The sequence below is a fragment of the Saimiri boliviensis genome, chromosome 10, assembly GCF_048565385.1.
Source record: "Saimiri boliviensis isolate mSaiBol1 chromosome 10, mSaiBol1.pri, whole genome shotgun sequence".
Classification (NCBI taxonomy): domain Eukaryota; kingdom Metazoa; phylum Chordata; class Mammalia; order Primates; family Cebidae; genus Saimiri; species Saimiri boliviensis.
In genome coordinates this window covers 111,187,885-111,214,186 of record NC_133458.1, presented here as the reverse complement: position 1 = coordinate 111,214,186, position 26,302 = coordinate 111,187,885, and the positions used below count along the sequence as shown (strand labels likewise).

At 42.1% G+C, this 26,302-nt stretch overlaps 1 protein-coding gene across 1 annotated transcript in view; it reads left to right on the top strand.

Moving 5' to 3' along the window:
* ADCY1 (adenylate cyclase 1) overlaps nt 1-26,302 on the top strand; it is a 133,833-nt gene that overhangs the window by 40,759 nt on the left and 66,772 nt on the right. The window contains exons 3-4 of the mRNA XM_003930840.4: nt 229-347; nt 8,941-9,052. Of these exons, the coding sequence (XP_003930889.3) occupies nt 229-347; nt 8,941-9,052 (231 nt within the window). The remainder of the gene's footprint in view (nt 1-228; nt 348-8,940; nt 9,053-26,302) is intronic.

Genomic DNA, 26,302 nt, shown 5'->3' with positions numbered 1-26,302 from the left:
CCAGGGAGTAGCGTGAGGGATGCTGCAGAGAGGCCTGGGTGTTGGGGAGGCCGTGCCAGCCCTGGCTAATGCTCCTGGAGAGAGTTGCTTGTTCAGTGGCAGTGCAGGCCTGGGCATGGGCCTACCCAGTCTCAGGGGCCAGACATCCTCACTGTGGGGAGGGTGAGGTGAGGAGGAGTGGAGGGAGGGGGCCCTGCTGTCTGACATGGGCCCTTCTCTCCTATCTAGGAGCGGCTCCTCATGAGCCTTCTGCCCCGGAACGTTGCCATGGAGATGAAGGAGGACTTCCTGAAGCCCCCTGAGAGGATTTTCCACAAGATTTACATCCAGAGGCATGACAATGTGAGGTAGGGCTGGTGCTGACCCAGCACAGTGGGGAGCCTGGGAAGCTGAGGCGTGGAGGTGATGGTGAAGGTGGGGAGACAATGGCAGAGATGGGGAAGGGATAGAGGGAGGTGGAGAAAGAATGGGGGTGTGGAGTTAATGGTGGAGGTGAAGTGACGATGGAAGTGAGGAGGTGATAGGTGGAGGTAAGGAGGTTATAGTAGAGATGTGGAGGTGAGGAGGTGACAGTGGAGGTGAGGAGGTGATGGCTGAGGTCAAGAGTTGATGGTGGAGGTGAGGAGGTGATGGTAGGGGTGGTAGTTGATGGTGGGGGTGGAGAGATGATGGTGGAGGTGAGAGTGTGATAGTGGTGGTGAGGAGGTGATTGTAGTGGTGAGGAGGGGATGGTGGAGATGAGGAGGTGATGGTGGAGGTGGGAGGTGATGGTGGAGGTGAGGCGGTGATTGTAGAGGTGGGGAGGTGATGATGGAGATGAGGATGTGGTGGTGGAGGTTGGGAGGTGCTAATGGAGGCGTATAGGTAATGGTAGAGGTGGGGGTGATTGTGGAGGTGAGGAGGTGATGGTGGAGGTGTGGTGGTGATGGTGGAGGTGATGGTGGAGAGTTACAGTTTTTGTAAGCAGCAAGGTAACCACAAAGAAAAAAATGCCTATAGAAATTACACAAAAGAGAAAGAAAAAGTAATAAAAGCATATCATAACAAAAAATTAACATAACACAAAGGAATTCAGAAAGAGGAAAAAACAAATAACTGAAAAATTCAAAAATGTGTTGAAATTAAACAACACATCCTTGAACAATTATTGAGTCAAAGAAGAAATCAAAAAGGAAATTAGAAAATATCTCCAGGCTGGGCATGGTGGCTCACACTTGTAATCTCAGCACTTTGGGAGGCTGAGGTGGGAGGTTTGCTTTAGCCCAAGATTTCAAGATCAGCCTAGACAATATAGTAAGACCTCATCTCTCCAAAAAATGTTAAAAAGTAGCCAGGCGTGGTGGCAGGGACCTGTAGTCTCAGCTACTCAGGAGGCTGAAGTGGGAGGATTCCTTGAGCCCAGGAGTTCGAGGCTGAAATGAGCTATGAGCACACCACTGCACTCCAGCAGTCTGGGTGACAGAGCAAGACCCTGTCTCAGCAAAACAAAACAAAACAAACCTGAAAATACCTTCAGACAAAGAAAATGAAAACACAATATACCAAAACTTATGGGATAGAACAGAAGCAGTAATAAGAGGGAAATTCATAGCAATAAATGCTTACATTAAAAAAGAATATCTTAAATTAACAATCTTAACATTGTTCCTCAAGAAGCCAAAAATACAAGAACATATTAAAGCCATAATTATTAGAATGAAGGAAATAACAGAGATTAGACAGAAATAAATGAAATAGAAAATAGAGAACAATATTTAAAAATCTACAAAACTTAAGAGTTGTTTTGTGAAACATTAAATAAGATTTCGACAAGTCCTTAGCCAGACCAGTAAGAGAGAAGACTCAAATAAAATTGTAAATTAAAGAAGAGATAACCAATGCGACAAAAATGAAAAAGGATCATAAGAGACTACTGTGAACAATTATACACCAACAAACTGTCTAACCTAGGAAAATTTGATAAATGTGAAGAAACATAGAATCTACCAAGACTAAGTCATTAAGAAGTAAAAAGTTTGTACAGACCTGTACATTTAGGCATCCTAAATGGAAAGGAGAAAACATAGTATAGAGATTGAATCAGTTATCAAAACCCAAAAAAGAAAAGTCCAAGCCCAGATAGTTTCACTGGTAAATTCTACCAAAATTTAAAGAATTAATGGCAGTCCTTCTCAAAGTCTTCTAAAAAATTGAAGAGGAGGGAACACTTTCAAACTATGAAGCGAAACATTGTCCTGATATCAAAGTCAGACAAGAACACTACAAAAAAAATTATAAGCAATATCCCTGATAAATATAATTTCAAATATCCTCAGTGAGACACTAGTGAATGCATCCAGGATCACATTAAATGCATATACACCATGATCAATTGAGATTTATCCCTGGAATGCAAAGATAGTTCAACATGCAAAAATCAATTATTGTGATAGCAACATGATAAGGGAATAGGGAATACAAATCATGTGATTATCACAATAGACGCAGAAAAATATTTGAAAAAATTCAACACCCTTTCATGATAAAAATTATTGACAAATTTGGATTAAAAAAACTCAACAAAATAAAGGCTGTATGTGACAACCCACAGCTATGACATGCTCAGTGATGAAAAACAGAAAGCTTTCCCTCTAAAATCAGGAAGAAGACGACATCCACCCTCACCACTTCTATCTAGTCAACATAATTCTGGAAGTCCTATCCAGAGCAATAAGAGAAGAAGTAACAGCAACAAAAAAAGGCATCCTAAATGGAAAGGGAAAAACTAGGAAGCAGAAGGAAAACAGGCAGCCTACTTGGCTGAGACTGGCTAAGAACCAGGAATGACTCCTCAATATCAGGAGGGATGAGTGAGAGTCTTTCTGTGGCCCACTTTCCCACTGGAGATCCAGGTGATAGGAGGGCATCTTGACCCTCCCAAGTTTTGAATCCATCTTAGGAAGCAGTTGGGAGGCTTTGAACAGGAACTACTCTAGGGAGGGAATTTTCCCTGGGTCCCACACGCATTCTGCAACCTAAGTGGCTACAGCAAGATGCCATTTTTAAAATCCTAGCTTTTAACAGAGTGTGGGTTGTTTTGAGATCCATCAGTGCCCATCCTAGGCATTCAGGAAACTTGGGCTATTTGCTTGTGGAACTAGAACAAAGCAGGGGTGGGCTCCTGCAGCTGGAACTGAGAAGCAATCATGATGTGGCCTGCAGCCACTGGCACTGGGAAACAGGCACCACTCCTGGGACTTAAGCAGGATGTGAATTGCCATGAAGTCTTCATCTTGAGTTGGGTAGGGGCTTGTATGGTCTGGTGCTGAGTTGTAGGCTAGGCATGAACTGCCTGGGTCTGAAGGGTTAGTGAGGACAGCTGTGACAGTGGGACTGGGATGTGAGAAGGATATGTTTACCCCATCTGCTGGCCAAGGCTATGGCTGCTGGGGCTGGCCCCACTTTCCCCATGGCAGGATCAGACTCTTAGAATTTGATAAATGAATTCAATCAAGTTGGAGAATAGAAAATCAATGTACAAAAACCAGTAGCATTTCCATACATCAGGAATGCACTAGCTGAAAAAGAAGTCTAGAAAGCAATCCCAATTACAATAGCTACAAAAATAAAATACTTGAAAGTAAATTTAACCAAGATGTAAAAGATTTCTACAATAAAAACTATAAAACAATGAAGAAAGATATTGAAGAGGACACATAAAAATGGAAAGACATTTCACATTCATGGATTGGAAGAATATTGTTAAAATGACCATAATACCAAAAGTGATCTACAGATTCAATGCGATGTCTATCAAAATATAAATGATGTTCTTCACAAAAATAGAAAAACAAAATCCCAAAGTTCATATGGTACTACAAAAGACTGAATAGCCAAAGCAGTCTTGAGCAAAAAGAAGAAAGCTGGAAGCATTATGTTTCCTGACTTCAAAATATACTACAAGGCTATATTAACTAAAACAGCATGGTACTGGCATAAAAACAGATGCATAGACCAATAGAACAGAATAGAGAACCCAGAAATAAATCCATGTAATATTGGCCAACTGATTTTTGACAACAGTGCCAAGAACATACATTGGGGAAAAGATAACCTCTTCAATAAAAGGTGCTGGGAAAACGTTATGCATATGCAGAAAATGAAACTAGACCCCTGTCTCTTACCATACACAAAAATAAACTCAAAATGGATCAGTCATAAATGTAAGACCCAGACTCTGAAATTTCTAGAAGGAAACATAATGGAAATACTTCAAGATATCGGTCTGAACAGATGTTTTATGGTTAAGACCTCAAAAGCATAAGATAAAAACTAAAGAAATGGGATTATATCAAACTGAAAAGTTTCTGCACAACAAAAGAAACAACAGCATGAATAGACAACAAAAGAATGGGACAAAACATTGGTAAGCTATTCATTTGATAGGGATTAATATCCAGAATATACAAGGAACTCAAACAACTCAATAGCAAGAAACAAATAATCTGATTTTAAAATGGGTGAAGCATCCGAAAAGGCATTTCTCAAAAGAAGACATCCAAATGGCCAAAAAGTAAATGATAAAATGGTCAACGTCACTAATCATCATGGAAATGCAAATCCAAACTACAATGATAGTCATCTCACCCCAGTTAGATTGGCTGTTATCAAGCAGACAAAAAACACATGCTGGTGAAGATGCAGAAAAAGGGACCTCTTATATCTGTTGATGGGAATGTAAATTAGTACAACCATTATGGAAACTAGAGTGGAAGTTTCTCAAAAAGCGAAAAATAGGACGATTGTATGATCCAGAAATCCCAGTACTGTTTATATATCCAAAGGAAAAGAAATCAGCATTTCAAAGAGATAGCTGTTCTCCCTGTTTATTGCAGCACTATTCACAATAACCTAGATGTGGACTCAATCTAAGTGTCCAACAGCAGATGAATGGATAGAGAGAATGTGGTATGTTTACAGAATGAAATACTATTCAGGCATAAAAAATGAAATTCTGTCATTTGTGTCAACATGGGTGTTCCCAGGGGACATTATATTAAGTGAAATAAGCCAGGCATAGAAAGATAAATACTGCATAGTCTCACTTTTATATGGAAGCTAAAATAGTTGATCTCTTAGATGTAGGCAGTGGAATAGTGGTTACTAGAGGCTGGGAAGAGGGGGAGGTAGGGAGGCACGAGTAGAGATTGGTTAACGAGTACAAAATTACAGGTAGATAGGAGAAATAAGTTCTATTGTTCTATAGCATGTAGGGTAACTATAGTAAACAATAATTTATTGCATTTTTCAAGTACCTAAGAGAGAGGATATTTGAATGTTACCAACACAAAGAAATAATAAAAATTGGAGGTGTTGAATATCCTAATTGCCCTGATTTGATAATAGCATGTTGTATACATATATTGAATTATCACAGCATAACCCATAAGTATGTACAATTTTATGTCAGTTGATATATATGTGCATATAAACATATATTTATACAACACACACATGCACACACACACATAAGTAACATAAAAGAAGGAAATCTTGCCATTTTCAACAATGTGTATGGAGCTGGAGAACATTACTGTAACCTAAGTGAGTAAGACAGAAATATTTGCATGATCTCATTTGTATGTGGAACTAAAATAGTCAAATTCACAGGAGCAAAGTAGAATGGCAGTTGCTAGGGAATGGAGGCAGAGGAAAATGGGGTGATGTTGGTAAAAGAATACAAAATTTGGCCAGGTACAGCGGCTCATGCCTGTAATTCCAGCACTTGGGGAGGCCAAGGTGAACAGATCACAAGGTCAAGAGATGGAAAACATCCTGGCCAACATGGTGAAAACCCGTCTCTACTAAAAAATACAAACATTAGCTGGGTATGGTGGTACATGCTGTAGTCCCAGCTACTCGGGAGGTTGAGGCAGGAGAATCACTTGAACCCAAGAGTCAGAGGTTGCAGTGAGCCGAGATCACACTACTTCACTCCAGACTGGTGACAGAGTGAGACTCCATCTCAAAAAAAAAAAAAATACAAAATTTTAGCTAGGCAGCATGAATAAGTTCTGGGGATCTAACATACAGCATGGTGACAATATTTAACAATGCTGTATTGTATATTTGAAATTTGCTCACACACACGTAGCTATGCAGAGGTAATGGCTATTTCAATTACCTTAATTGTGTCAATTATTTCAACCTATGTAGGTTCATCAAAACATTAAATTGTATACCATATATACACACATACACATGAGTACACACGTTTTTTATGTTAATAGTATCTCAATAAAGTTGTTAAAAGAAAATGTGTTACATACATAAAATGAAATGCTGTTAAGCCTTAAAAAGGAAGGAAATTCTTCAATATATGACAAAATAGATGAGACTTGAGGACATTATACAAGTGAAATAAGCCAGTTACATAAAGACAAATATTGCAATATTCTACTTATATTCAAAATAGTCAAATTCATAGAATTGAAGAGTATTATTGTGGTTATAGGGCCTTGGGGGAGGAAGAAATGGGGAGTTACTAGTCAGTGGCCATAAAGCTTTATTCAAACAAAGTCAATAAACTATAGATAATCTGCTGTACAATATTTTACTTGTAGTCAACAATAATGTATAGTACACTTTAAAAAGAATTAGGGAACTTGTAGGTCAGTTGAGATTATCCAATCTGAAGACCAGAATGAAAAAAAGAATGAAGAAAATGAACAGAGTGTTAGGGATCTGTGGGACACCATCTAGTGTATCAGTACACACATATTGAGAGTCCCAAGAAGAGGAGAGAGAGAAAGGGGCAGAAAGAATCTCTGAAGAAATGAATGACCATAAATGTCCCAAAGATTTTGGAAAACATTAACCTACGCATCCAAGAAGCTTAGTGCGTTCCAAGGTGGGTAAACTCAAAAAGACCCACACTGAGACGTGTCATTATCAAACTATCAAAAACTAAAGACATGAGGACAGTTTTGAAAACAGCAAAAGAAAAGCGACTTATCATCTACATGGGATCTTCAACAAAGTTATCAGCTGATTTTTCATCAGAAACCAGGGAGGCCAGAAGGCAATGGAACGGCATGTTCAAAGGTTGAAATAAGAGAATTCTGTATGCAGCAGAAATCACAAGTGCAGCACTTGCTGCTACCTCCATGCAGAATCCTCTTCTCCCGGTCTCTGTGTGCCCCCTTCTTCCTCTCCCTTCTTTCAGGACACCCCTGACCAATCCTAGTTGACGGTACCCACAGCTCCACATCTGACTTCTCTGCTTTTCCATACACATGTCACCTTTGATGTTCTCTGCATGTCTGCCCCTTCCCTGAAGAGAATGGTGTCTTTCTGGGCACAGTGAGGTTTGTTCGAGTCTTTTTTTTTTTTTTTTTTTTTGAGATGGGGTTGCACTCTGTCTCTCAGGCCGGAGTGCAGAGGCATGCTTCAGCTCACTGCAACCTCTACCTCCCAGGCTCAAGTGACCCTCCCAACTCAGCCCCCTGAGTTGCTGGGACTACAGGCGCATGCCAGCACATCTGGCTAATTTTTGTAGTTTTTGTAGAGATGGGGTTTTGCCATGTGGCCCAGGCTGGTCTCAGACTCCTAGGCTCAAGTGATTCACCTGCTTTAGCCTCCTAAAGTGCTGGGATTCCGTAATCCCGTGAGCCACTGGGCCCTGCCATGAATCTCTTATTCACTGCTAAATCCCAAGCACCCAGAACAATGCTAGCACATATAGCCCTCAGTAAGTACTTGTTGAATAAACAAGTGGATAAGTGAATTAGAATACTTAAAAATTATTATAAATGATTATAAGCAATCACTGAGCTCTTACTAGAGGCAAGATATGACCTAGACTCTAGTCTTACTCCCGTTTTACATGGGGGACATGCGGAATGGTTGGGTAAGTTGCTGTCAATGATAGAGCTGGATAGTTCCCTTGGAGTCCGAGCTCTGAACCCCGCTCCCCTCATGCCTTTCCAGGCTGGCCCATCTTTGGTGATACCCTGTGTTGTGAACAAAGTAGGCCATTTTCCTTTACTTTGCGTTTATTTCCTACAGTGGTGCTGGGGATGGTCTGGGTTCTGGAAGCCTCAAAGTTAGAGAAAAGCTGAGAACCCTTTGAACAAATGTGAATAAATGATTGGGGCCCTGTGCAGACATATCTTAAAGCTACAACATTTTTACAAACAAAAATAGGTGATTAATTTTTCAAAAATATTCTTCAAAGAGCATGTTTTAATATTAAAAGAAGAGAAAACAATAGAAAACACCTTTTTAAAGTCTTATTATCTCCAGAAAAGATGGAAGTTCCGCCCTGTGGGTAGACACTGTGTTGTTTAGGGCTGACGCCAGTACTACAATAAATAGACGCCCAGTACGTAGAGTCTTTGATACAAGACAGTGTGTTTCTTGCTTTCATTGCAGACTGAGGGGGTGGCCCCTTTGCCCAGGAATTCGTGGACTCCTTCCCTTTCCATTGTGAAACACTGACACCATACTCAGGGCCTGGGAGTTTCCTGCATTCAGCTGGCAAAAGGGGAAAAATAGGGTGTGGAGGGGCCCACATGCTTAAAAGCACATCACTTCTGCCTGGCGCTGCTGGCCGCATCCCAGTCTCGTAACCTCCCCGGAAAGGGGAGGCAGGTCTCGCAGAGTGCAGATGGGCTCTCCCTATGTGGTGTGAGGGGTCAGCATGGGGGATGGCGAGCAATTGAATGGCCTCAGCATTGACTTCCCCCAGTGGCTAAGGCCTGGCATCCTGTGGGTTTTCTGAGCCTCAGTCTTTTCACCTGTAAGGTGGGAACCAGGAAGCTTTCATTTCTAGTCTGCATTGAGGAATAAATGGGGTGACTGATTCTGCAGTGATTTGGAGATGTAAATGTCTGTACATCTCTAGAGGTTATTTCCTGAGTGGCTGGGAGAAGGGCAGCTTGGCATACCTTTCTCTTGCAGCATCCTGTTTGCTGACATCGTGGGTTTCACGGGCTTGGCATCCCAGTGCACGGCTCAGGAGCTGGTGAAACTCCTCAATGAGCTCTTCGGCAAGTTCGACGAATTAGCCACGGTAAGTGCAGCGTCTTTCTCTGTTTGAATTGAATTAGAATTGCTTCTGGAGTGACGATATGCCAGGTGGATTCCCTGTATTTGGACCATGAACTAAACTGATTGCTAAGCATTTCTTCCAGCAAGGTTATAAATCACCTGTTGTTTTTAGCCTCAACATTAATTGATTCCTTTCCTTGGACTGAAGCCTTGCATTTACCAGATAAGAAAGTGCTTGCACAAGCATGGGCCAGCGTGCCTTCCGACTGGGGCTTCCATACAGAAGGCTTCATTATGCAGGCCACACATAGGTGTGGGCACCTGTGCACCATCCTGCTGCCATTGTGCCCCACTGCAGACAGAGCTAGTGGTTGCAACCTCTCGTTCTGTGGCAGCCTTGGTTCTGGGCTCTACTGGAACAGGCCTGATTCTGGATCTGCCACTCTCTTGGGATTGAAACTTGTCTGCTGGGGGCCCAGTTGTTGAGGCCTCCTGATACCTGGCACAGGCAGTGGCCACCCTTGCCCTCATCAGACTGTGTGCTGGGGTTCTGAAAAACCTTCCTTGGACCAATCACATGTGGTAGCCAAGTTCTGCTGAAGGTAGGGCCAAGGCCACGCCAACAGCCTAGGTTTGTAACATGCATGTTCAGAAGCAGAGATGAGCAAGCCAGCCATCTTTGTGCAGAGCTTTGCCCTCCTGGGACTTAGTCACGTTGGCCACAAGGCTCCTGTGGGGCTGCCATTGTCCCCCCTTTCTTCCCACAGAATGTGCTGTGTTTAGAGAGAGGACATGTGGGGCCGAGATCTCAGCTGCAGAAGCCAACAGATGTTGCAGGCCCAGGGAAAGCACATCGATATCCTCCCTTCCTTTTCCTCTTCTGTCCACTGATACGTTGTATTACTCATCAGTCACCAGCTCAAAAGCTAGAATGTGCCCTATTCACACATGGCAGAACTTCCCCTCTTGCCATTCACTGGACACCCCCTTCCTGAGATTTTCACTCCTGGCCTGTGCAGGAAGGGTTGGCTTCTGCAGGACGACTGACCATGACCACAGGAAGTCTCCTTTTTCTAAGGGGGAAGGGGAGGAGGGAGTTCTGAGTCAGGAGAGTCCAGGATGTGACCTTTTCAGGGCCACTGACCCACCTGGGTGTCCTTGGACCCCAGACACCCAGCATCCCTGCCATTTGAGAGTGTGGGAGAAGCACGGTGAGATGGAGCCAAGTTCAGGTTCACCTTGTTCAGCCTCACTCTGGGTGGGCAGAGAGGGGTACTGAGGTCTGTGAGAAGAAGGGGCAGTGAGCTCTGTTCAGCAAGGCAGCACCTTTCTAGAGGAGGTGACAGTGAGGAGTTTTGGGGAAAAATGTGGATGCTCCATCAATGAAGGAGGGGAGAGGAGGGCATCCTTGTTCGGGGCTGGCTTATGCAGAGTCCTGAGGGGCATTCTGAGCACAGGGTAGGGCTGGGCAGGGCAGAGCCAGGTGGTAGTCACACAAGCTGAGGCTGGTAAGACTCACCATGCCTGGCAGCAGTTTAGGGGTCCCACAGCAGGTGGGAGAAAACTTGGGAGGTTGTTGCAGACACATCGGTAGTGAGAGAGGTTAGGTAGGAAGGCCAGGGAAAAGAGGGTGGGCACCGGGGATTGTGGACGCTACTCCCCTTGGAAGATCCCTGTGGGGAAGAAAAGATCTTAAGATCAAGTTGTAAAGTCACTGTTTTCCGTGGTTTACTAGAAAAGTGAACAGTGATTTTATTTTTGCAGGCAGTGACACCCCATTGATAGCCTGGGCCAGTGTTCCACAGCAGCCTGTTTGGGAAGGCCCGCTTCATCTTTCTGCTGGGCACTGGAGCTTCTGGTCTGCAGCACCCTTGCAGTCTTGTCTGGGCTGTCCACTAGGCTTGACCCCTGGACTGCGCAGCCAGTGTTGTGTCCCAGGTCTGCTCCTTGCTTCCCACCCCTTCACCAGGAAGCTGGTCATCTCGGGAGCTTTCCTCTGGAGGCTCCCACTTGGCCTGCCTGGGCCTTTTCTCTCTCACGGTGCTCTGAACTATGCTGGGCCCTCCACTCCCACCATCTGATTCTGGTCTTCATGGCAGCCCTGAGATCAGCACCTTTGTCCCTGAGGGGATAGGACCCATGCTGGGTCAGCCCAGGCCCTGTGCAGTCCTGCTGTAGACTTTAGTTCTCCTGTGAGGCACCTTATTTCAGCCCAGTTGCTTTGCAGTTTCTTCCTTTGATAAAGAAGTGCTGGCTCCTAGGAGAGGCTGAGGGTATCGTGGAGAGCTGCCTGCTGCTCATGGTGCTGTGCTGTCAGCCTGGTCCCAGGCCTTGGCATCTGCTGTTCCTTTCTATCTGTGCCACTGTCCAGGGTGTATGGGCGGGGGCTCTGGGCCTGTTTTGAGGCATCTCATCTCATGTTTCCATATTCCAAGTGGCTCCTTGAAACCTACTTGACTCTTTTGCCAGGATACTGATTCATGCCTGGGATGCTGGCTTACATACGTTTGTCAAGAAGAGTGCAGACGTGTCAGAGAGTGGGTGATGTACATGGTGGAGACGCCTGGTGGGTCAAGTGGAGTGAGAGATGTGTGTGTCTGTACATAACATGTGTGAGTGTATACATGCGTGAGCATGTATATGAACATGTGCATGTGTGCACATGTGTGTACACACGAATAGGTGAACATGGGTGTGCATTTGTGAAAATGTACATGAGTGACATGAGTGAGCTTGTGTGCCTGCAAATGCACATGTGTGTTATGTGTGTAGGTGTGTTACATGTGTGAGTGCTTACATGAACACACGTGTATGTGTGTGTAGGTAAGCGTGCATGTGGTATATATGTGAGTATGTATGTGTGTGAGAATGTACCGTGTGTGCGTGTGCCTGTTCTGCGTGTATACGCCTGTGCGTCCCCCTGTGGGTCATCACTTTTGGTTGGGGACATTCTCTTGGAGTCCTTTGGCATCACAAAGCACAGTCACCTCATGAGAAATGGGGACTGAGCTGACATGATGTCGTGTCAGGGGAGCCTGTCCTCGTTTCCTTCCCGTGTGTGCACATATGTGTGCATTGCAGCCACCTGCCGAAGCACGAGGCCCTGCACTCTGCTATCCACTCTTCCCAGTGACCACGCAGGATTGTGGTGTTATCCTGTTTCCAAGAGAAGGAGACTGAAGATCAGGGAGGACCAGCTAATTCCTAGAGGCTTGGTGGATCTGGCTCTACCTGGCCCCTGATGCGAGGTGCTCTGCCTGGGGTCAGCTGACTAGGTCTGTGAAGGGCAGATAGGAAACATTTCAGGCTCTGTGGGTTACGTATTGTTTCTGTTGCAACAATTCAACTCTGCCATTGGAGCATGGAAGCAGCCACAAATATGTAAACAAATGGGTGTGGCTGGGCCCCAGTCAAACTTTACAAAACAAGGAGTGATCCACGGCCTCAGTGTGCCAGACCCTGCTCTAAACCATGACCCCTGAATAGTGTTACATTTAAAGACATCCATATGCCCTGTCTTTGTCATGTGCCTGCCCAGCAGGTGGGCAGTGGCTGATGTGTTGGCATCTGGGCGGGTGGAGTGTCCTGGGAGTCAACCCATGGAGCCCCAGGCTGTGCTACTGGCTGCCTTTGTTCTTGGGGACACTGTATCTGGGTAGCAGGGCTGACAGTGCTGGCAGAGATTAGGATATCATTACAGCTGCAAGGTGCCTTCATGCAGCCCTTGAATTCTGCCAGCTGAGAGCTCCAGGTGCCCACGAGGAGCATGGCAGAGAGAACTGGACCAGCAGTCCCTGCAGCAGCATAAATAGCATCACCTCCAGTAACTACAATTCTGGTTGTAAAGTGACTGCTTGTTACCCAGCAACATACGAGTTTGAGCTGAAGAGAGTATTTTCTGGTTTCTAGGAACATTTTGTTGCAAATGGCATCCATTTGGGCGTGAAGCCCTTAACCACCTGGGAGCAGAGGAGAGCTTGATTAGGGATCTTGTTAGCCAGGCAGGAAGGGGGACGAGGGCCTTGCCTCAGTGCACTAATGCCACCACAGAGTGACAGCCTTGGGGTGCAGAGGGCTCAGCAGTGCGTGGGTGGGGGCACATGTTGACCAGAAGTTGTTTTATAGCACTAGAGGGCCACAAGGAGATGCTCCGATGTGAGCAGATGCAGGCATGAGGGGCTGGGCCTGTTTCTACTCTTGACCCCAGCCCTCAAAATCAGAGTAGAACTTTAGGAGCCTGAGTTGAAAGTCTTGTTTGGCTGCACAGTGCAACATGAGGAGACAGAGGCCAAGCTGGTGCCCTCACAGAAGTCTTTCTAACATCCTGGCCAGGACATGACAGCATCTTCATTCTAAGAGTGAGCAAAATGAGGCCCATGTGGTAAAGCAGCATCCCCAGAGCCACAGCCAGGATTGGAAGCAGTGTCATTATGACTCCAAAACTTGTCTCCATAGAAGAGGCGAACTCCTATTCAACCTTAAAAGCCCCCAAGGCCATCTTTTCTCCAGGTCTCTGCCCATTGGGCCTCTGACCTTTCACCAGCCTTCTGTGGAATGGGTGCATCCTGTCAAGCTAACGCTACTCATCCATCACTCTGCGTGTGGCTGTTTTCCAGGGAGGGGGTGGCCTGTGGACAGCCCATATACATGTCTGACTTGGCACTGAGTCCCAGTGCTGACCATGGAGCCTGGCACACAATGGCTATCCCTGCCTGTGTAAGTGGGACAGTGACATGCCAGTGTGTCCACTCTGAAGGCTTCTAGACTTTCAGCCTGTTACCTGAGGCAGGGGGACCTCTGATGAGGCCCACCTATGAGAATGACCGGAGGAGGTGCTGCAGTGGCTTACACTGGGCACCTGTTTGTCAGCAGGATCCTCATTTGGAGAAGCTGAATTGGGCTGGGAACAGGATCAGTACCTGGGAGAGATGGCCTTGGGTTTCCTTAGGGCTCAACTTCCTGTGCATGATGGCTGTGAAGAGCACCGGCCATTCCTTACCCTCCCTGTAGCTGTAAACAGGCTCCAGAATCCATGCTGGGGAGCCGGTCATGGGGAGATGCATCTGCAGAGCAAGCACAAGTCTGACTGGCTGTCACCAGGTGGTAGTGAATATTCTGTGGGGCTAGGGGGAAGAGACCAAGCTCTGCAAGACCCCTGGGCACCCACTTCACATATGCACAGCCCTGGTTGAGCACGAGGCTGCCCCTGGCAGGTTCCTGGTGGGGAGGTTATTTTCTGTTTCTCAGCACGTGATTGAGAAGCAATTGTCATGTCACCTGGGACACCTTAAAGTGGATTCTTAGGCAAGATCCAGCCACTCATCAGAGTCCCAGGGACCAGGAATCTGCATTTTGCTAACTGCCCTGGAATTTTACAGGCCAGAGGCTGAGAGTCACTGTCTAAAGCTTGTGCTCATATACAAACCACTGGGCCTCAGAGGTGGGTCCCATCCTCCACTCTGACCCCATGGGTTTTCCTCACACCCCAACCTTCCAGCCAAATGAGTCTCTCAGCTTCTCTGCCTGAAGTCCTTGGTTTCCACCATCCACCTCCATGCTCCTGCCCCTGCACAGTTTATACTGAGCAGAATGGAAATGTACCTTTCTTCACACAGCAGGGAAGGTGTTTCCCTGTCCCGGGATCCTTGCAGAGTGACCTGCCCAGACCTTGCTGGGGTGGAGGGTGAGTGCTTCCTGGGGGTCGGGGGGAAGGGGGTGTATATGAGGAGGCACCCCTGTACTTCCCCAAGGCAGGTCAGCCCATGGACCATGATTTGGTATCTTTAGGAAAATTATTTATTGAGAAAAGTTCTCAAATATGTGTATTTCATGAAAGACTTTTTGAATACAAAGTGAATCTGTCAATTTTCCTAGGAAAGATTTACATAATACTCCGTCTTCTGCAACCTGGCATACTTCTTCCTTCCAACAAACTGCACCACGTGTGGCCTAACCAGTGCCCACCTTCCACGAATGCGTATGAGTTCTGTGGTTCGTTACCTCTGGGATACATTACACCTCATCAGGATTTCTGCAGCAGCTTCTCATGGGGTGAGCATGAGGAGCTCTGCTTCCTGTTTCACACCTTTCCTCAGCTTCCCACTGCCCTAGGTGGCACAGAGGGCTCCTTACTTTGGAGTTGTGGTTGACTGATAATGAGCTGCGCATGGGTATGGTGCTGTTCATTTGGGCATATGTGTACCAGTGTGAAGCCACCACCACAGTCAATTGCTGAGCATATCCTTCACTGTTTCCCAGACCCCTTTGCAATCCCTCTCTCCTCCTACCATTTTTCTCTCTCCCTGTGTCCAGGCAACTACTAATCTGCTTTCTATCACTACATAGAAGTTTGAATTTTCTAGAATCTTATAGATATAGAAAAGGCAGTATGTACTCTCTCTTTTTCACTGAGCATAATTGTTTTGAGATTCATCCAACATGTTGCATGTGCCAGTACTTCATTCCTTTTCATTGCTTTAGAAGTATCCCATTTTGTAGCTGTACTGAAGCTTGTCTCTCCGTTCACCTTTCAGTGGACATTTGGGTTATTTCTAGGTTTTGGTTATGACAAATGAAGCTGCTATGAACATTCACGTACAAGTCTATATATGGGTATTCAGTTCTCTTAGGTAAATACCTAAGAGTAGAATGGCTAAAAAACATGGAGGTGTGTGCCTCACTTTTTATAAAGCAGAGGCAATGTTTTCAGAGTTCCTGTAGCATTTCACATTCCCATCAGCAGTGTGTGAGTTACAGTTGCTCCACACCCTCATCAGCACTTGAAATGGTCAGTCTTTTTAATTTTGTTTTTTTTTTTCTAGCAGGCATATGGTGCTATTTTCTTGTGTTTTTAATTTCCTATTTTTAAATAACTGATGTGGTTGAGCATCTTTCCGTTGCTCATTGGCCACTCATATGTATTTTTGGTGAAGTGTCTGTTCAAACCTTTTGATCACTTCTTTTTATTTGGGTTTATTTTTTTCTTTTTGTGGAGTTTTGAGGATTCTCTATATGTTCTACATACAAGTCCTCCGTCAGATATATGATCTCCCAGACATTGGCTTGTTTATTCTCTTAACAGTGTTTATGAAGTCTGATTTATCAGTTTTTTTTAATGCATTATAATTTTTGTGTTGTATTTGAAAAATATTTGCCCAAAGTGCTATAATTGTCTGTTGTTTTCCCAAGGCTACTGGGGTGAATTACCACAAACTTGGTAGCTTGAAGCAGCAGAAACTTCTTTTCTTATAGTTTTGGAGGCCTGAATACTGAAATCAGTATTGCTAGGCCAAAATACAGATGTTTGCAGGACCAAACTCCATCCAGAGTTCCAAGAATTTGTGCCTTACCTCTTACATCTTCTGCTGGCTGTTGGAATTCCTCGGCTTGTGGGCATATCACTTGAGTCTCCCTCTGCCTTCATATTGCTGCCTGCTCCTCTTCATCCTTCTGTTTTCTCTCTCTCTGCCTTTTCCTCCTCCTTCTCTCTCTCTCTTTCCCTTTCTCTGCATGTGTGTAAAATTTCCTCCTGCTTCATTTTTAGAAGGATACATGCCATTGTATTTAGGGCTAATCTGGATAACTGTTTCCCCATTTTGAGATCCTTAATTTATTACATTATAGTGACCTTTGTTTTTGTTTTGTTTGTTTGGTGTCTTTCTGTGTAAGTTTGCATTTACGGATTCCAGAAATTTGACCATGGGTGTCTTTGGGGGACTGGGGAAGCAGGAATTTCAGCCTACCACACCTTGCAAGCAGTCATCCAACAGCTCTCTGGATTTCAGTCTCCTTATTTAAAAATAAGACTAAATGTGACTATTTCAGTTGGTTAATGAGAAGTAAAATAATAAAAAGCCTAAAGCATCTAGCACAGTGCCTAGGACAGGGTTTACACTCAATGTATGATAATTATCATTGTTACCAGGAAAGCTGTGATCAGTAGGGTCAGTGTTGTTAAAACTACACAGGCATTTGAAAATTCAACTTGAAAACCATTGGGATCCTCTAACATAAAGATATGATAAATTCATTTAAAAAAATCCCATCAAGTTCTTAATTATATAACCAGAAAACATTTGATGCTAGAAATTCTCCATTTATCAGCTTTTTCTGTTTTAGAGAATTGTCAGCGCTTATCTTATTACCATTATAATGCAATTGGATTCCATCTTAACTCTGCAAATGTCTGCTCATTCTGCTATGTGCAGAAAACTGCTAATCACTGGGATAGTGCATATGTAAGGAGGATACAATCTGTGACTTAGTCTGCCTCACAAGCCAGCAGGGAAAAAAAGTTTTCCTTAAATATTTGTTTTATAGAGCACATACTATATCACAAAAAAATTGAATACTATTTCAATTATTCTTCATTTTATAAGTTCTGCATCCAAACTTGAAAACAAACATCATCCACAAAGAGTCAAAACATTGAATACGATTATCAGATTAATGTTTAATAAGGTGAAAACACAACATAGTGTATTCATAATTTTTGTGCATATGTGAATTTCCATAGCTTTACAAATTCATGTTGTCCTAAGTAAATTCACATAAGAAAGATAAACAAATAATCACAATCATTTGTTTCATTTGCCAGGTATCTAAGCCAAGGCTGCGTATATCTGCATCTGAGTAATGTTGCAAAGTAGATAAATATATACTTACATAAAATAAAGTAAAAATCTTGGCCTAACAAAGTCATAGATTTTCCCCTGTGTTCTAGAAGTTTTATAGTCTGAGGTTTTATGTTTAAGTTTTTAATACATTTGGAGTTAATTTTTGTATATGTTTCAAGGTACGGGTCAAAGTTGGATTTTTTCTCATCTTAATATCGAATTGTCCCAGAATCATTTACTGAAAATACTTTCATTTCTCCACTGAATTCCCTTTCCAAAATTTTAGAAAAATCATTTGTCCATATGTAGGTGAATCCATTTCTGGATTTTAGAAATTCTGTTCCATTAACCTATGTGTTTATCTTGACATCAAAAACCATACACCCTGGCCCTGTAGTTTTATAATGTATAGTCTGGAATCAGGCTCTGTGTTTTATTCAACTTTGTTCATTTTCAAAGTGATTTTGGCTATTCTAGGTGCTTTGCTTTTCCATATGAATTTTAGAATCAGCTTTTCAGTGTCTGTAACAAAGGTGGCTGAAAATTTGGTTTGAGATTTTTGTTGAGTCTATGTTAATCTTGGGAAAATTAACATTTAGAAAATAGTCTTCTGATCCATGAACACAGTATGTTTATTTAGATTTATTTATATATTCTTTAATTTTTTTCTCAGAAATGTATAGTTTTCAGTGTATATGCATTTCTTTTTTCTTTTCTTTCTTTTTTTTTTTTTTTTTTTTGAGACGGGGTCTCTTTTTGTTACCCAGGCTGGAGTACAGTGGTGCAATCACAGGTCACTGCAACCTCCACCTCCTGGGCTCAAGCAGTCCTCCTGCTTCAGCCTCCTGAGTAGCTGAGACCACAGGCACATGCCACCATGCCCAACTAATTACAATTTTTTTTTTTTTTTTTTTTTTTTTTTTTTAGAGATGGAGTCTCACCATGTTGCCCAGACTGGTCTTGAACTCCTGAGCTTGAGTGATACTCCCGCCTTGGCCTTCCACAGTTGCAGGGATTATAGGCATGAACCATCATGCTTGGCCAAAGTATATGTATTTTATATATTTCATCAGATTTATTCCTAAGTAGCTCCTAGGTTTTTTTTTTTTTTTTTTTTTGGCAGAGTCTTGCTCTGTCACCTGGGCCGGAGTGGAATGGTGTAATCTTGGCTCACTGCAGTCTCCACCTCCCAGGTTCAAGTGATTATCCTACCTCAGCCTCCCAAGTAGCTGGGACTACAGGCATGCACCACCCTGCCCGGCTAATTTTTGTATTTTTGGTAGAGACAAGGTTTCACTGTGTTGGCCAGGCTGGTCTTAAACTCCTGGCCTCAAGTGATCCACCCCCCTCGACCTTCCAAAGTGCTGATATTACAAGTGTGAGCCACCATGCTGGCTAATAGTTCCTAGTTTTTGATAGTATTTTAAATGCTGTTGATTTTTAAGTTTTAATTTCTGATTGTTCATTACTAGCATAGCAAAATACAGCTGACACTTGAACAACACAGATTTGAACTATGTGGGTCCATTTATACATGCATTTTAAAAAATATATCGGAAAATATTTTTGAGATTTGTAATAGTTTGGAAAAACTCTCAGATAAACTGCGTAGCCTACAAATATTGAAAACATTAAGAAAAGTTTCCCTATGCCATGAACGCATAAACGATTATACATGTGTTTAGGTGGGTGCAAAAGCAATTGTGATTTTTGCCTTTAAAACTTGTAACAAAAACCGTAATTACTTTTGCACCAACCTAAATAGATACTAGCCTATGTATGTGTTAATCAACTGTTAATGTTATTGGTAAGGTTTCTGCTCAGTGGTAGGCTGTTGGTAGCTATGTTTTTTGGGGTAGTCAAAAGTTATACATGGATTTTTAACTGTGTGGGGGGTTGAGACATAACCTGTGGGTCAGCTGTACAATGGAGTTTTTGTATTGATAAACTGTTCTGAAACTCTGCTAAACTCACTTATTTCTAGTAGGTTTCTATATACATACATTTTCTACATAAATCATTATGTTGTTTACTGTCTAAAACCACCAGTACAATGTTGAACAGAAGCGTCAAGAGCATGATTCTTGTCTTGTTCCCAATATTAGGGGAAGGCATTCTGTCTTTCAGCATTAAATATGATATCATCAGTTGTTTTTTTGTGCGGATATTTTTTATCAAGTTGAGCAAGTTTCCTTTTATTTCAAATTTGCTGAATTTTTTTTTTTGGAATCAGAAGTGTTTGTTGAGTTTTCTCTAATCCTTTTGCACCTATTGGAGGGATCATATGGCTTTTCTTTTTAGTCTGCTCGTATAATGAATTATACTGATTAATGGTAGGATATCTAAACATCCTTTTGTTTCTTGGACAAACCCTATTTGGACATAAAAATGGTCCCTGACTTACGTATGCTATTTGACTTTAAGATGATGGGAAAATGATTCCCCTTCTGTACAAACTGTCTTCCTCTTGTGATGTTGGGAGGTGGCAGCAAGCCACAGCTCCCGGTCAGACATGCAGTTTTGACCTGCCATATTTTCAACTTATCACACATTTATTGGATTGTAACCCTATCATAAGTTGAGAAGGGTCTGCATTGTATTGTCCTTATTTATTGTTGGCTTTGCTTTTCTAAAATTTTGTTTAGAAAATTTATTAAAGATATTAGTCTGTGACTTTTCTTACTCTGTACATGGTGTCAAGATAATGCTTAACTCATAGATGAGTTTAGGAATATTTCCTTTTGTTGAATTTTGGAAGAGTTTTTGTAGAAATGGTATTCCCTCTTTCTTAATCGTATGGTAGAATTTACCAGTGAACCAGTGAATCCATCTGGACCTGGTATTTTCTTTGTGGAAAGATTTTTGACTACAAATTTAATTTCTTTAAACAGAGTTAGTCAGATTTTTTTTTTTCTTTCTTTCTTAAATAAGCTTGGTAGTAGTTCGTCATGGTCCTTGCTTTCCTTCTAATAGCTGTAGAATCTATAGTGATGCCATTTCTTTTATCAGTGGTTTTGGTAAATTTTGTCTTCTCTTTTTTCTGATCATTTTAGCTAGAGATTTATCAGTTTTATAGATTTTTCTTGAATAATTGCTTTTCATTTAATTGATTTCTCTCATTTTCTATTTAATTATTTCTTTTCATATCTATATTATTGTATTGCTTCTGGGTATTTTGGGTTTAATTCACTCTTTTTTGTAGTTTCTTAAGGTGTCTGCCAAAGCCATTAACTAAACATTTTTTGTCTTTTAATATAAGAATTTAGTGTTGTAAACTTACCTGAAAGTATTTCTTTAGCAGTATCCCACAATTTCTGGTATGTTGTCTGTTTTTCTAATTCTGTTAAAAATACTTTCTAATTTCTCTTGATTTTTTTTTTTTTTAAGTCCTATGAGTTATTTAGAGATGTGGTTCAGGGATATTTCAAATATCTTGTTTTTACTTCCAATTTGTTTTTTTTTGGTCAGAGAATATACTTTTTATTACTTGAATCCACTTAAATTTATGGCCCAGAATATGGCTTACTTTGGTGGTTTAGTACTTTGATTTTGTAGAATTCTATTGTTAATAGTGTGTTCAGTAAGTACCAATTAGGTCAATTGGTTGGTAGAATTGTTCATGTCTTCTATATCTTTATTGATTTCCTGGCTACTTGTTCTCTCAATTATTGAGAGAGGGATATTAAAATCTCCAACATAATCGTATATTTTTTCCTTCAGTTCTATCTATTTTTACCTCAAATATTTTTGAACTCTGTTATTTCATTTTTAAATATTTATAATGGTTATGTTTTCTTGATGAATTGACTATTTTATTGGTAAGAAATGAGCCTCTTTATTCTGGTAATATTCTTTGCTTTGTAATCCCATATGCTGATATTAATAGAGCCATTTAACTTTCCTTTGACTATTTTCAGAAAGAATAGTTGTTGCTCAATACCCACAGGACATTGGTTCTAGGACTACCTGTGGATACCAAAATCTGGATGCTCAAGTCCCTGATTAAAAAATGGCATAGTATTTGCATATAACTTTTATACACATCCTCCTAGATGCTTTTAAATCTTCTCTGGATTGCTTATAATACCTAATACAGTGTAAATGCTATGTAAATAGTTGTCATGCTGTATTGCTTGGGGAATAATACAAGAAAAAATGCTGTTCATGTTCAGTATAGATGCAACCTTTATGAGCCTAACTGTCATCTACAGTTGGTTGGATCCATAAATGCAGAACCCATGGATATGGAGGGTCTGTGTCTTTTTCCATCCTTTTGTTTTTAGTCTGTGTCTTTTTTTTTTTTTTTTTTTTTTTTAAGACCTAGCCTCGCTCAGGCTGGATTGCAGTGGAGTGATCTTGGCTCACCATAACCTCCACCTCTCAGGTTCAAGCGATTCTTCTGCCTCAGCCTCTCAAGTGGGATTACAGGCGCCTGCCACCATGCCCAGCAAATTTTTGTATTTTTTGTAGAGAAGGGGTTTCACCATGTTGTGGCCAGGCTGGTCTTGAACTCCTGACCTCAGGTGATCCTCCCCCTTCGGCTTCCCAAAGTGCTGGGATTACAGGCATGAGCCACCATGCCAAGCGTATTTGTATCTTATTTACAGTTTGTTCCTAATTAGTTTTGCTTTTATTTTATTTAATATTAACCTAAAATGGCAATCTCTGCTTTCAGTTGAGGCGTTTGCACTGTTTGCATTAGTGATGCGGTTAAGTTTAGCCTGTTGCCTTACCATTTGCTTTTGGTTTGTCTCATTTGTTCTTTGTTCCCTTTTTTGTTTTCTTTTTTGGCCATTTTGCCAATGTATTGTGTTTTATGATTCCCTCTTACTGCATTTATTGGTTTGTTAGTATAACTCTTTGTTTTGTTATTTTTGTGGTTGCTTTAAAGTTTATAATAGATATTTTAACTTTTAGCCGTCTACCATCACATGATTTATTAATTGCAGCATAAGAAACTTATAATTGCCTACATCTGTTTCTTCCTTCTTGGCTTTTATGAACTTGTTTCCATACATTTTACTTTTTCTTGTGTTATAAACTCCATTTTACATTTTATTTACACAGTCAATTCTCTTTCAAAGCAATTTAAACAGTAAAAATACCTGATCTGTTTATTCACGTAGTAACCATTTCCTTTGCTTTCCCTTCATTTATGCAGTAAATATTTCTTTGTGTTTTATTTTCCTGCCTAATTTCTTTTTGCTGGTGGTGGTGGCTCATACCTGTAATCCCAGCACTTTGGAAACTGAGGTGGGAGGAACGCTTGAGGCCAGGAGTTTGAGACCAGACTGGAAAACCTAATGAGATCCCATCTCTACTTAAAAAAAAGAAAAAAAAATTAACTGGGTATAGTGGCACATACCTGTAGTCTTACCTACTTGGGAGGCTGAGGTGGGAGGATCACTCGAGCCCAGTGAGTTTGAGACTGCAGTGAAATATGATCACATCACTGCACTCCAGCCTAGGTGACAGAGTGAGACCTTATCTGTGAAAAAACAAAAAAATAATTTTAAAAACATTTCTTGTAGTGCCGGTATTCTGGTGATGAATTCTTTTAGTTTTTGTACTTCTGAAGGACTCTTTATTTTGCCTTAAGTTTTAAAAATGTATTTTCACCACATAGAGAATTCTAGGCTGACAGTTTTGCTTTGTTTTCTTCAGAACTTTGAAGATGTTGTTCTGTGGTCTTCTCTCATACTATCTCCAATAAGAAGTCTGCCATCAACTCTGTTCCTTTGTTTGAAATAGGTCTTCTCTACTTTTTTTCTTTTCATCATTGGTTTTAAGAAATTTGATTTTGATGTGAATTTGAGTTTTCTTCATGTTTCCTGTGCCTGCAGTACATTGAGCTTCCCGCTTCTGTAGTTTTGCAGTTAAATCAAATTTGCCAACAAACAAACAAAAACCCGGACGATCCTTTTTCATATACTTTTTATGACCCCTCCCCTTCTTCCTTCCAGATTGTCAGTTCCACATGTATTAGGGAGTTTCACTCTAGAGGGAGCCTGCAGCCATTGGGGATTACAAAAAATTTTTTTTGGATTCTTTTCCTTTCTACTTCCTTCGGATAGTAGCTATTTCCTTCTGCAGTATATGTCCTGTCATTAATCCTACTCAGTATAGTTTCCATCTCAGACACTCTAGTTTTCATCTTCAGAGGTTCAGTTTGAATCTTTTTCCCTTTGTTGAGATAACTGCTTGTAAGTTCAAAATTGGAATGACCCAGTTCAGTCCTCCTTTATTTGTTATTACTTTTTTTTTGGTATTCTTTGTGCATTGATGGTGTTATGTATTTTTCGAGTGTATGTTTTACTGTAATCTGCATGAGTCAATTTTTGAGGAGCATTTAGGGAATGTGTGGGCCTCTTATGTGCTGGTTTTGTGTGTGAGTATCCCTGGCGTCAGACATGCGGGTGACCCCTGTGAAGAAGGAGCACGTGAGATGCGTCTCCCCCGGATATGCTGCTGTTGTGTCTGGGTGTACAGCAGCAATGGAGCATGTCTTTTAAATGCCGTGGTCTCCATAGGGGCATTATATGCAGGGAAGAGCTGCCTTTCTTTCTAATGGTTTATAGCGAGTCGTGGCTGCCAGGTGTCCATGCATACTGAAGCCCACTGGTAGCCAGGATGGGTCACGTTTAGTCTGTAGGCCCCAGGTTGTATAATTGACGGCTGCAAGGGCCTGTTTCTGAGTCTCTGGTGTTGGAGATGCAGGTGGCCCCCATGAAGTAGGACCACATGGGATGTATGTTTCACAGATAAACTTGTCCTTTGTCTGAGGCCCATGTGTTGGTGATGCAAGTGGCCCCTATGAAGTGCAGGCTTGGAAAATTACACACAGCTGCGGTCCAAACATATCTTTCTCTATGAAGGTCTCTGTGGGAAGTTAAACACAGAACATGTTTGCTTTAGTCTTGATAGTAGCTGATGGCTTTTTTACCTCCATAGCCATGGCTGATAGTCACAGATGTGAACAATATTTTTGACCTTTTTCCCATTTATTGGATACTTGTTAGATTTACATTTGCTTTAATATCCATATATAGCTGGGAGACTGGCCACACGCCTTTGAATTGATGAGAAACACCTGCCATAGCTCATCTCACTCCATCTTCACCTGTGGAGGGACAAAGCCCCTTCTCTGGAAGTCAGTTTTCTTAATGGGAACATGAACTGGTTGAACTAAGCACACAGTTCCTTCATCCAGTTCCAGAAGACCATGGGGCAGCATGGGGTTGTTCACTGTGTGCCATCTGTGGAGATAAAACAATCCCAGCTTGGCCACTTATCAGCTGGGCTGCCTGTGGCTCATCCTGATCCCATTCCTCAGGTGGATGGGAACACAGCCCCTTAGTTTTGGAAGGTCGTAACTCCAAGAACCCTTCTAGGTATCGTTTTTTCCCAATGAGAGCACCTCACATTGTTGTAAGTTCTCAGCGCCACATTGAGTGTTTCCTGGCGCATGCCAGAGAAACATTCAGATTTCAGATGATGCAGGTGGATCCCTGATGGAGGTGAGTGCAAGAGTAGACTGGTCAGTATGGAGAAGTTAGACAACCCCGTGAGACATTCCCATTCTCTGGACTGGGCTTGAGGTCACCCTGGATCTGAGTCATCCTGTAGGATATGCTGAGCTAGCTAATGGCCTCTTAAAGTCTCTGTTGTCCCCAAACATGGACATATCAGTAGACATTCTGATCCCTGGGACCCAACACAGAGGAGTATTTGAGCAATGATTTAATGAGTGTTTAAGTTAGGATCGCTTACATTCATATAATTTGCTTTAAGGGAATATAAGACAAGTGTGGTGCCGGGTTTAAAAATCCTCCTAAAGGCTGACGTGGCACTGGGCCTCCTGGTCACAGATGACAAGGCAAACATATGTGGCTTTATGGTGCAGTTATGACTCAGCTGAGCCTAGGTTTGCTTGCCCAGCACAGAGAAGCCAAAATATCTACATGGAGGGAGAAATATCTGTAGCGGGAGAAAGAAGGGTCCTCATTTGCAGGGTGCCAAGCAGGGAGAACTGAGCAACTTCCACTGAAGACAGAACCTCTCCAATGGCTTGCAAGCAAGGTTTTTAAAGGGAGGGCTAAACTTCAGGAGAGTGGGAGTTACTGACAAAATCATAAATCAATACATGGCAGTTATACAGTGGTTCAGCCTAAAAAGACGGGATATCTTGAATAGGGGTTTCCAGGTCATAGGTAGAGTTAAAGATTCTCTGATTTTTAATTGGTTAAGGAAGAGAAGCTTTGTTTAAAATTTTGGGATCGACAGAAAAGAATGTCTGCTCAGGTTTGTGCGTGTGACTTCCTCCAGGCCCTTAAGAAAGAAATTTAGGACAAAGATTAGCAGTCGGAGTTCAGTCCTCAGTTCTCCGTTATTTGAGTTCCACGTGCCAGAGTATCCATTTGAGGTCTGGGTTTCTAAAAAACAACTCAGGGACGTATGTTAAGATGTTATCTTATTTCTATAGGGAACCAAACATCCTGTGACTTTAACTGCCTTGGCTGTTGTTTTGAGCTACTGTTACCTTCTTGCTTATCAAGTTGTTCATTTACCTCTCAGGGCTAGCTGACAGCCTGGAATTTCTCTTGAAGGAACTCAGGATTTTCCTTTATTTCCATGCTTATTAAGGGCCTGCAGACCCT